Source organism: Phycodurus eques, chromosome 9 (genome assembly GCF_024500275.1).
Source record: "Phycodurus eques isolate BA_2022a chromosome 9, UOR_Pequ_1.1, whole genome shotgun sequence".
Taxonomy (NCBI): domain Eukaryota; kingdom Metazoa; phylum Chordata; class Actinopteri; order Syngnathiformes; family Syngnathidae; genus Phycodurus; species Phycodurus eques.
In genome coordinates, this window is record NC_084533.1 from 980,577 (window position 1) to 993,047 (window position 12,471).

General features: G+C 44.6%; 1 protein-coding gene across 2 annotated transcripts in view; it reads right to left on the bottom strand.

Annotated features, from left to right (window-relative positions):
* The window catches only part of slc7a11 (solute carrier family 7 member 11), a 56,562-nt gene that overhangs the window by 40,200 nt on the left and 3,891 nt on the right, over positions 1 to 12,471 (bottom strand). For both annotated transcript variants that reach the window (XM_061685652.1, XM_061685651.1), the window contains exon 2: positions 9,137 to 9,263. In XM_061685652.1, the coding sequence (XP_061541636.1) occupies positions 9,137 to 9,263 (127 nt within the window). The remainder of the gene's footprint in view (positions 1 to 9,136; positions 9,264 to 12,471) is intronic.

The following is a 12,471-nucleotide window of genomic DNA, read 5'->3' on the forward strand; positions in this document are numbered from 1 at the left end:
ATTGAGTCCTGGTAGCCTGAGGCCAACACAAACTGGGTGTTTATACAGCCCTTGGTTGGCTGTGCATACAAAGAAATACATGGAGCTTTTCTCACCTCGATGCTCTCAATGGCATTTATTATATGGCCTAACAAAATCACAGCTAAGTTGTCAGCTAAGCATGTCATTGTCTCCCAATTCTATCAGAAAGCCTAAACCAGGGGTGTCCAGACTTCTTCCACCAAGGGAAGAAAATGCAGAAAGATTGAAGGATCCTACAGCCTCTTTGACATTCTTTACCTTTAGCTTATTAAACACGCTAAACCAACGGATCAGTTTCAGTAAATATATACTGCCCTCCAAAGCATTGGAACACTAAAGCTGATTCCTTTCATGTTTGCTGCAGGCTGAAAACATTTGGGTTTGACATCAGAAGAAGAATATGAAACGAGATCAACATTTCAGCTTTTCATTTTCATTCCATTTGAATCAGGTACACAGCTTATAATAATTGCATTATTTGTAATGAAAAAATAATAATTTATGAGAGCAAAAAGCTGGACGGATGGACAGATTTAAATGGTGGATCTTTTCCCACAATGTCACCTGCAACTTTTGAGTTAATTTGACCTGTAGGCTGTACAACTCAACTGAGAAAATTTTTAATCTGTTTGTGAGGGGAAAAACAAATACAAAATTTATATAATGGGGGTCCACAAGTACGCAGTACCTCTTATAACTTGGGATGAGGCTCTGTTCAGAATGAACCAATCACACTCAAATTTGTGTTAAACGGGAGTCACCACACACCTAAAAAAGTTCAGGTGTTGTGGTGGGCTTTTCCTGACATTGTTTTGCTTTCTAGCAGAAGCATGAAGGGTTTGTCCTAACACTGACTGGCATTGGAAACCGTTCATTAATTCCCTTCACCTTGACGAAGGCCGCAGTTCCAGCTGAAGAAAAGCAGCCCCAATGCATGATGCTGCAACCACGATTCTTCACTGTAGGTATGTTGTTCTTTTGGGAATGAGAAATGTGTTCACGCCTAACATAACTTTTGGACTTATGGCAAAAAGTTCAACTTTGGTGTCATCGGACCATAAAACATTTTTTGAGATGCGTTTGGGAGATTTCATGTGGATTTTTTCTTTGTAAGATCAGGCTTCTGTCTTGACACCCGACCCATTGCCCAGACATATAAAGAAGACAGGAGATTTGTCACATGTACGTCTCGTAACATGTAAGTATGCATGTATTTATGCATCTGTGTGTGTGTGCGTGTAGTTGTGTGTGTGAGTGTGTGCATGTACATGTATGTGGGGCGTCAGATTATAGGTGGGCAGAGGACAGAAGAGGTAGAGGGGGAAGAGCAGGAATAGAGTTCAGATTCCTGACAGCCTGATGAATAAAACTGTCTTTGAGTCGGCTAGTCCTGACCTGCAGACAACGCAGTCTCCTCCCTGATGGCAGAAGACTGAAGAGGCTGTGTGATGGAATCCCCCGCTATGCGGAGGGCTTTGCGGGTGAGGCGGGTGCTGTAAATGTCCTGCATGGAGGGAAGAGAGGTTCTTCTCAGCTGCCCTCACTAAGCGTTGGAGAGTCTTGTGGCAGGATGCGATGCAGGCTCCGTGCCACACAGTGATGAAGTTGGTCAGGATGCTCTCTATGGTCCATCTGTAGAACGAGCAGATGATAGGGGTCGGGACTCTGGCTCTTCTCAGCTTGTGCAGGAAGTAGAGACGCTGGTGAGCTTTCTTGGCCAATGATGAGGTTTTGCTGGTGAGGTGTTGATGAGGTGTTGCTGGTCCAGGAGAAGCCCCCTCAGACTTCCCTCTCCCCAGCCACTTCATCCACCTCTTCCGGGGGGATCCCGAGGCATTCCCAGGCCAGCCGGGAGACGTAGTCTCTCCAGCACGTCCTGGGTCATCCCCGGAGTCTCCTCCCAATGGGACATGCCCAGAACACCTCACCAGGAGGCGTCCAGGAGGCATCCTAATCAGATCCCCGAGCCACCTCATTTGGGTCCTCTCAATGTGGAGGAGCAGCGGCTCTACTCTGAGTCCCTCCCGGATGACCGAGCTTCTCACCCTATCTCTAAGCCCAGACACCCTGCGGAGGAAACTCATTTCGGCCGATGGTATCCGGGGTCTTGTTCTTTCGGTCACGACCCACAGCTCGTGACCATAGGTGAGGGTAGGAATGTAGATCGACCGGTAAATTGAGAGCTTCACCTTTCAGCTTAGCTCCTTCTTCACCACAACGGACAGATACTAAGTCCGCATCACTGCAGATGCTGCACCGATCCACGTGTCAATCTCCCATTCCATTCTTCCCTCACTCGTGAACAATGACCCCAAGATACTTAAACTCCTCCACTTGGGGCAGGATCTCATCCCTGACCTGGAGAGGGCACTCCACCCTTTTCCGACTGAGGACCATGGTCTCAGATTTGGAGGTGCTGATTTTCATCCCAGTTGCTTCACACTTGGCTGCGAACCGCTTCAGTGAGTGTTGGAGATCACGGCTTGATGAAACCAACAGAACCACATCATCTGTAAAAAGCAGAGATGCAATACTGAGGCCACCAAACCGGACACCGTCTACGCCTCGGCTGCGCCTAGAAATTATGTCCATAAAAGTTATGAACAGAACTGTGACAAAGGGCAGCCTTGGCGGAGTACAGGCCTCACCGACTTACTGCCAGCAATGCGGACCAAACTCTGACTCCGGTCATACAGGCCGTCAACAGCCCGTGTCAGGGGGTTAGGTACCCCATATTCCCGAAGCACCCACCACAGGACTCCCCGAGGGACATGGTCGAACGCCTTCTCCAAGTCCACAAAACACATGTAGACTGGTTGGGCGAACTCCCATGCACACTCAGGGACCCTGCCAAGGTTGTAGAGCTGGTCCACTGCTCCTCCTGAATCTGAGATTCGACTTCCCGACGGACCTTTCTTCCAAACTCCCCTGAATAGACCTTACCAGGGAGGTTAAGGAGTGGAATCCCCCTGTAGTTGGAACACACCCTCCGGGGTCCCACTTCTTAAAAAGGGGGAACACCACCCCAGTCGGCCAATCCAGAGGCACTGTCCACAAGGACAGCCCCACAACATCAAGAGCCTTGCGGGACTCCGGAAGGATCTCATCCATCCCTGGTGCCTTGCCACCGAGAAGCTTTTTAACCACCTCGTTGACCTCAACCCCAGAGATAGGAGAGCCCGCCTCAGAGACCCAGACTCTGCTTCCTCTTGGGAACACGTGTCGGTGGAATTGAGCAGGTCTCACAATGTCTCAAGTTGAGGGCAGCAGTACCCCATCCCCACTATACACAGTGTTGATGGTGCACTGCTTCCCCCTCCTGAGAAGCCAGATGGTGAACCAGAATTTTCTCGAAGCCATCCGGAAATCGTTGTCCATGGCCTCACCGAACTCCTCCAATACCCGAGTTTTTGCCTCATCAACCACCCAAGCTGCATTCTGCTTGGCAAGCCGGTACCCATCAGCTGCCTCAGGAGTCCCACAGGCCAAAAAGGCCAGATAGGATTCCTTCTTCAGCTTGACGGCATCCCTTAACGCTGGTGTCCACCAACGGGTTCAGGGATTGCCACCACGACAGGCGCCGACCATCTTACGGCCACAGCTCCGGTTGGCAATGGAGGCACGGAACATTGTTTTCAGTCATAGCATGAGCAGCTACCTTTGCGAACGATCACGTAAATAGAGTGCATCCCGAAAGTATTCACAGCGTTTCACTTTTTTCACATTTTGTTATGTTACAGCCTCATTCCAAAATGGAATAAATAAAAAAAAAATCACTCAGAATACTACACACAACACCCCATAATGACAATCTAAAAAAAAAAGTCCACTTTTTAAAATTACATTTATTTAACATTTGTTAAGCATGCACATGTGATGTCTGAGTTTATTATTTTTAATACATTTGCAAAGATTTCAAAAAGCAATTTCAAGTTGCCTTTATGGGATGTTGTGTGTCGAATTTTGAGGGGGGGAAAATAATTTATTCCATTTGGGGATGAGGCTGCAACATAAAAAGTGGAAAAAGTGAAACTCTGTGAATACTTTCCGGATGCACTGTAGTTACATGGCGGGCCGGCCATGCGCTCTCTGGGCGTCCTGTACATTACAGTCTGGTTTCGTCAGTGTAGTGTTCTCAAGAATCAGTCTTGTACTGTATTTCTTTTTGTATTCACTTTATTTACCAGTCGATCAGCACACAGCGAGCATCGATTCCACATGAAACTCCATTCTTCTTTGTATCATTTTCTTCGCCTCTTTTTGACGTAATATTTTTCCATAGTACCCACTAGTGTTCCGACTGATATACCACAGCTGGATAAAATTGTACCTTTATAACAGGATGACAAACTTGTGTTCCTCTTTTTTTTTATTTATGCCTTATGTTTTTGATATTCCCAAGAAATACCAAGTTTAATCTGAAAGCTATTTATATTTGTGTTTGAAATTGCCTCACTAGAAATGTTTGTAGACAAGAAAATGCGGTTTCCTGCCATATGCACAATGTGAATTTATGAAAAATACTGTTACTGTTGATTATCTAAAAGAGCAAACCAATTGGTTTTTCTTTATTTAGTGAATGTCTCATTTTCTCTTGTGTATTCATAATTGCTCTTCAGCCAAGGAAAACAGGAAGTAGAGCTGGAGGTCTTCCACAGGAAGTAGAGCCACAGGAAGTAGAGCTGGAGGTCGCGGAAATGATGATGTTGAGGTTTGCTCTAGGAGTGACCAGGTTGGATGAAATTAGACGTGTGGGACGTGTCCCATCCGCCGGGCTGCTCTCGGGTGGACCCCAGGGCCTGATCCCGCCCCTCGATTGATTGGGTGGGGTCCTCAGCCGCCGCGGTGCGGCCACAGCAATTACAGCACACTTCTGTCAGTCTTTGTGCATGTAAAATAGTGTCAATTCACTTGCATGTATCCGCAGACACACACCCCTTACTGCAACAAATAACTTATGAATATGCAAAGCGCTTGTGTATCCCCTCACTTATACTCTCGTCCTGTACACTTTTAGAATTTACATAATTAATGCCACCACACTTCGGTTGTGCAGCCGGGTTCACGACCCTGGTCCTGCATGCTTCTTCTCCTGTCCTTGTCCTATTTTGTCTTGTCCTGTCCTTCCCTCTCAGGGTGTAGCACTACAGCCCAACGCTGTCCAAGAAACACACAAGGAATTTGTCTCCGGTAGTTGGAGCCACTCTAGTACTATAACAGACAGTCAATTGACAGAGAATAGACATTGAGACATAACGACATTGAGAAAAACACTGAGCAATAAAAGCTTGCTCGTAATCTGGTAATGCCGGTACATTTAAAAACAATTTTTGGGGACAATTGTGCAAAAAGATGCATAGTCATCTCGCAATTAGAGCGGTTTGAATGACTAATATAGCAATAGATTGGTGCAATGACCATTGTGCAAAGGGCGCCGAGACTTCAAGGAACGTATGCAGTTTAAAGTGACTAGTAGTGCGATCATCTGGGACAATGTTGATTGTTCAATGTGCAAATGGAGCAGATGCTACTCTGGCATGAGCGGCCAGTATTCGTCAACAACAGATCTGCAAATAGTGCAGCGTGGCGAGACTACCACAGTGAGTGCCCGAGTAATGTATAATTGGCCCGACAGAAATGTGACAACAAACTCAAGACAAAGAATTGGCGGCATGTTGCAATCAAATTGTAAGTTAGCGGTTTAAGAGGTTGATAGCAAGAGGGAAGAAGCTGTTGGAATGTCTGCTAGTTTTAGTTTTAATTGTTCGGTAGCGCGTACGATCATGCACGTACGATCGTGCGTGGGTGGGGACGGATTCATTGCGTGGACATACTTTACCTGTATTTTAATCGCCAGCTTATCTGTATCTTGCATGACCTTGTCTTTTGCCACACGGCCAAGTTACAACGGCACGGTGCTTTCGCCATGCATGGGACACTCTTACTGCGTTTAACTTAAAGGAAATGAAACGCTTTGTTTGGCGGCGAATGAAGTTGGCAGTGTTTTCGCCCACCAGCGCAGACAGCCCCTTTTGTTAAATACAACAGCTGGATGCGTCTACGAAAATACCACAATTCGATCAAACCCGCCTCTTTGCGGAGATGCACTATGCGCCATGCCAGATTTGTCAGGAAAATCGAGCCCTTAAAGTCAAAGTTCAAGGTCGGTTGAAAAGATCCCACATTTTGGTCAATCAAAATACAAAATGAACAGCTCCTTGGTATTTTACCAAGCAATGCCATGTTATGGATCGCTCAAACTAGAACTAAAATAGTTTGTTGTTTAATTTGCTTTCAGTTTCGTGCATTGTTCTCACATCTACGATATCTGATCTAAATAATAGGCATAGTTTGGTGGCCTAATCTGACTTATATTTTACACCATGCACCTGGAGCGCCTGATGAAATGTGTCATGCCCATAACAGACACAATTCTCAGAGGAGTGATTGTCTGCTGTTTTCTCATCTGTACACAGCATGTCAAACAAGGGAGGGTGGTCTTGATCAGTTTTTTAGCCATGAGAACCAGCCAGCACCACCATCTTTATCCAAAGAGGAATATTAAGAAACGGAGCACAATCAGCTCTTGTTCACTGTCTGATTTCAATGGATTCTGGCTTGTCCAAAACCACTGTTTTGTATGTCGAAGCTGTATTATTCGATGGTGCTGCAGCGGTTGCTTATGCTGAAATCAGGTACTGCTAAAACCTTTCACAACTACGCTGACAGTGTTGTTATACCATACATAGCACCATAGTTGACGAGCACAAAACGCATCAACATTATTTGGTGTGTACCAAATAAATAGCCGGAAAGCCATAACAAGAAAGAGGAGAGGAAAGAGAACTCGGAGACGAGTTGAAACAGGCACGCCAAGGACTGGAAAGATTTCTTGTCTATGAAGGAAAACAAAGGTGAACTATTTCAATATCTCCCTACTCAGGTGGTTAATACACCGTACCTTTACGTCTTGATAAAGAAGTTTAGGCCAAACACGGTAAAACTGTCCTCTGTTCTCCTGGATGCAATCATAGGGAACCTGATACTCTTCTCTTTCTTCATGTGACGGAAGCAGTCAAAAAGGGAACCAAGAGGGCATGGTGCAAACAGCTGACTCTGATTTAGTCATCTTTTGTCACTGGATGTTTTTAAGAAAGTTAGTCTGGAGGAAATGTGAATTGCGTTTGGAGCTGGTAGAGGTTTCTGTTATATAGCCATTCACAATGTGGTTACTCGCTGTGATACAACCTCTTCATTTTGTGGTTGTGGTAAAAAGACTGCCTGGGATAAATGGTATGTATAGCCAAAGGTTACAGAGGCTTTCCACAAAATGTTGCTGATACCACGAGTTGAGTGATTGTTCCTTGTTTCAGGTAGAATGTTTTGTTCTGCTCATATATGACAGAACAAGTGCATGCTCAGATGTCAATAAAGCAAGTAAACATTTTCACGCAACAGTTAAGATCACTGGAAAACATCCCCCCCCCCCCCCCCCCCCCTACACAAGATGCTTTTGAGACAACACAACAACAAAAGAGCAATGTACCAGGCGATAACATCTGGAACCTTGCCTTGGTTTCACATTTGGCCAGTCCCTCAGACTTTGCGATGGACTGACACCGATGCCGGATGGCAGACACTTTAGACAACTCTCTCCGAGGCATCCATCGCAAGCTTGTTGTGAACCTGGGCACTATGATTGCAAAAGGGGCTACGTTGGGCACTGTAAATGTAAAAAGGCTGCATTAAGGTGCACAACACTATGCACATGTTCTGGTGACTGCAGTAACTAAAACTGTTGTGAACCCTCAGGCAAGGTCTTTACAACAAATTCCATTGTATTATAATGATTTTAGAATGCTTATAATGTATTCTGTTCAATTCTGTCTAATGCTGTTCTCAGTCTCGTGCACCTTTCCTCTGTATAAGCGTGTCTGCAGGAAATGCTCCCAGTCAGTCAAGCATAGCGCTCATCAAAGTCACGCAACAACATTTACAGATTTTGAAACTCGGCGCACACATAAGGCGCGCCGCGCCGCATTATAAGATCTCGACCTTTGACCCGTAAGGGTGACAGTTATTGACCACCCAGTTATTGGCTCACCCTCCCAGGTCAAACTGAGAACGCCTCCGCATCCTAAATCAAAGCTTATATACTCAAGAGCAAACCCTGAAAGTTGAATGCTCCTTTCATTTTCTGCACAATTTTTATGATAATCAGAGCTTAACAGCTCTTTTCCATTGGAGGCTGACCTGACCGCAGTGAAAAACGCCAGAAGTAAATAAAGACGGAAATCACAACTGTCAAGTTATTTGCAGTTTGCAACTACGTCTAACCTACGATCAAACAGAACAATGGAACCGTACCCATCCTTGACAAATTCACTATACTGACGGCTATTTTCAAATGAGACACGTCGGTGCTTGCAGTCTAATGTTCTTGCCTTTGAGGTATAAACTATTTCCTTCCAGTGAGTTGCACTTTGTGATGGCACTCTGTTGTAACATATTTATTCAGTTAGACCTTTGTAAAGTTGAAAATCTTGATTTTTTTTTTTTATCTATCATTTATTCTTATTTGAAGTTTCATTTTGCAATGCAAATTGTTTTACATACTTGTTGAAACGTTTTGTCATAAAAACACAGATGTTTTCCCAAACATGAGGAATAATCGTGATGAATAATCATGATCAAAATACTGATCAAAATAATCATGATCGTTACATTTTGGCCATAATCGTGCAGCCCGACTGCGGCACATAGGATTCAATGTCTCAGGCTGTCGCAATCCAATTTAAGTAAATGGTGAAATGGCAAATGGACCGCACTTATATAGCGCTTTATCGACACCATCACAGTGCCCAAAGCGCTTTACAAAGCCTCACGTTCACCCATTCACACACACATTCGTACACCAATGGGCAGCAGTCCTGCCCGTGCAAGGCGCTGGCAGGCCCACTGAAAGCAATTATGGTTCGCTGTCTTGCCCACGGACACTTCGACATGCTGACAGTTGGATTTGAACCGGCGACCCTTCAGTCACTGGACGACCCGCCCTACCAACTGAGCCACAGCCCCCCGAAGTACAAGGATAGTAAACCTAATGGCACATTACCTGATAGCAGTGAGATCGGTCCACAGTTTAATAAAAGCCACATGTGGACCAAAAGCCTCCAGTAAGTATGTGTAATGCCCACCAGACTTCTTGATACAAGTTCCCAGTTCAGCATAGGACAAGGCTCCTAGGAAAGACAAGGATGACAGATTAGCAACACAACTTTTTCGCACAGTGCATTTGTGATCATAGCCATGCACAAACACTAATGAGACTCCCACTTATTCATCTTTTAAAAAAAAAAGGTTTAATGCCTCACTTTCATCTTTTACAGAGTAGACCAGACCTGGGCATGATACAGCTCATCCAGACTGTCTGCAGTCACTCACTTTTGAAAGTGGTGCTTTTATTTTGAAAGTGTCTCTCTGCAGATCGCCATACGCAGGAATACAACAGTTGTTTTGTGCCTCATCAAGGACACCTTGAGCGTGAGTTGGATTTGTCAGAAATGCCACTGCACTGCACCTATACTATTTTGCTTGCCACATGTACTTTGGTCTCCTCACCACAGCTCGGGATGGTCAGTTTTCCATTGTGAAACACGACAAAACAGTAGCACCTCAGTAGTTGAATAGAATTAATTTGGGATTCAGATGAATAAAAACCCCACTCGGAATTTTGGTGGATGTGTATGTCGGTACCAGAATGTTTAAAATATGTAAACAGTATTTATACTTTACATATTTGAGACAAAGATTACAACAGTACACGTATTTACTTAAATCTTTAATTCTAAACCTTTATACAGTAATTAACGTTCATCAACATTGCCTTCTGAGAGAGGCGAAGAGGCTTGCGTCGGTGGCGGAGGAGAGGCTCTCTCTTGACTCGTAGAGGCTTTCGGTTCACTCGGAGACTTCTGCTGGAGGCGCTGATGGTGTAGCTGGGGTTTTACCTTGGAGAAAAACATGCTGATGGGTAGTTGTTGTCTTTGTTTTTTCTTTTGCTTCAAAATTTCCCATAACCCCGTCTCTTATTACGCGGAGTTACCACACGTTTTGCTTCCTTATTGAAGCAGTTTTGCGGATGTTTGCTACCTCTTTCTTGATGCACTGCACTGTAGATTCATTCACGCCATAATGGCGTACCACAGATGCATAACGTCTGCCCTCTTTGATCAAATCTAAAGGTTTCACTTTTTCGCTGATGGTCATCATCTTCTTCTTCCTCTTGGGCGCCCCGGAGGAAGCTTTCGCAGGGGCACAGCGCTTCGGCCAACCATAATAGTGTTACTGTGACATAGTACCTCTCTGCCAATATGCTGAGAGGAGAGAGCCAACTTCAAAGAAAAAGCTTCATATATGACTACATTGGACATCAATTTTAAGCTTTTATTTTGAAGTTGGCCACAGGGCGCAGTACCAGCCCTAAATGAAGCCTTAACCATATGTTCGCCCCCTGGGGGCTGGCTGTCTAAGTTGTGGGCAGTGCTACAAATGAAGCACTTTTCATATGCGGCAGTGCCCACATTTTAAATGTAAAAAATCGCTGACGATCAGGCTGATTTAATCGTGGTCTCCATAATCGCGATCACGATTAAAATTCTATTAATTGTGCAATTATGATGAGGGGTGCTGTATTTCTGTTGTTAGAATATTATGTTACAACGAAGTATTGTATGGCAATTTTCCAAGTAGTTTAAAAATGACATCCTCTACAGTTTAAATCTCAAACTTTCGGGATGCTGGGATTAATTTTTTTTGGGGGGGGGGGGGGGGGTCTAGCAACTCCTACGATGGTACATACACAAAAAAGTCAAGAGAACGATTTTAAGCTGTCCAACAAAGAACAAAAACTGAAATAAAGAAAACAATAATAAAATAAGCCACAGATGTGTGTGTCTGAAAAATATTGCTTTGAAGCAGAAGATAATTATTGAAAGATGTTATCCCAAGCCATGAATCCTGTTATGAGTTTTCGCTTTCACCCCCATATGTTAGATTGTCTCTAATTAGCCCACAGTTCATGTAAATAGTTAAAAAGTTAACAACTCCTTCACAGCTCAAGAGAATAATATATGACAATGGACAATGTATGAGCAAAAGAATAAGAAACTCTTGAGAATGTCAGAAGCTGCTGAGAGTTGAAACATGACTTTTTCCATGACACTCCCATGATTTAATGACCTATAAGTATTTAGGGAGAAACCAGACAAGCACATAAACATGACATCTACAGTACATTAAGAAGAGCCAACCATCCATCCATTTTCTTCCGCTTATCCCGTGTCGAGTCGTGGTGGCAGCACCTTAAGCAGGAAAGCCCAGACTTCCTTCTCTCCAGTCCCTTCATCCAGATCTTCTGGTCTGGGTCTTCTGACCCAGACCAGATATAGTCTATAGATATAGTCTCTCCAGCGTGTCCTGGGTCATCGATGGGGCCTCCTTCCAGTGGAATGTGCCCAGAACAGCTTACCAGGGAGGTGTCCAGGTGGCATCCTAATTAGCCACCTCATCTGGCGCCTCTCTATGTGGAGGAGCAGCGGCTCGACTCTGAGACCCTCCTGGATGACCGAGGTTCTTACCATGTCTCTGCGGGGGAAACTCATTTCGGCCGTTTGTTTCCATGATCTTGTTCTTTCAGTCAGGACCCACAGCTCTTGACCGCAGGTAAGGGGTGGAACGTAGATCAACCAGTAAATCGAGAGCTTTGTCTTTCGGCTCAGGTCCTTCTTTATCACGACAGACCAATATAGAGTCCCCATCACTGCAGACGCTGCACCGATCCAACTGTCTTCTCACGCTCCATTCTTCCCTCACTCATGAACAAGACCCCAAGATACTTCAACTCCTGCACTCATTCCTGACCTGAAGATGACAATCCACCCTTTTCTGACTGAGGATCTTGGCCTCAGATTTCGAGGTGCTGATTCTCATCCCATCCCAAGCCCCCCCCCAAAAAAAAAAAAAAAAAATCATTTGTCAACGGGGGTGGGAGGATTTTGATGTCCACACAATCCCATTTGGATCCCATCCCCCGTGATTTTTGGATGCCATCTCACACGATTTTGCAGAGAAGGCCAACCGACAGTAAGAAAACCTGAATCAGTAAATGCTCACTTAATGCTGCATGATAGACTGAATCCACCATTTTCAGGGTTAGGAGAGATTTGCATGCATGTATAAGATGAAGTCTTTTCCTCGCACTAAAGAAAAAAACAACCTTTTTTATATTTTATAAAATAATCCCAGTTTCTTTGTAAGGTACTCAATATGCTGTTTGAAAGATAAATTTTCCTCCAAATAAAGTCCCTGGTATTTTTAGACAGAAATGTGTTTGTGAATTACTTTGTTGTTCAGTATAGCAGTCTGACAAACTGTGATCCTTGACTTTGG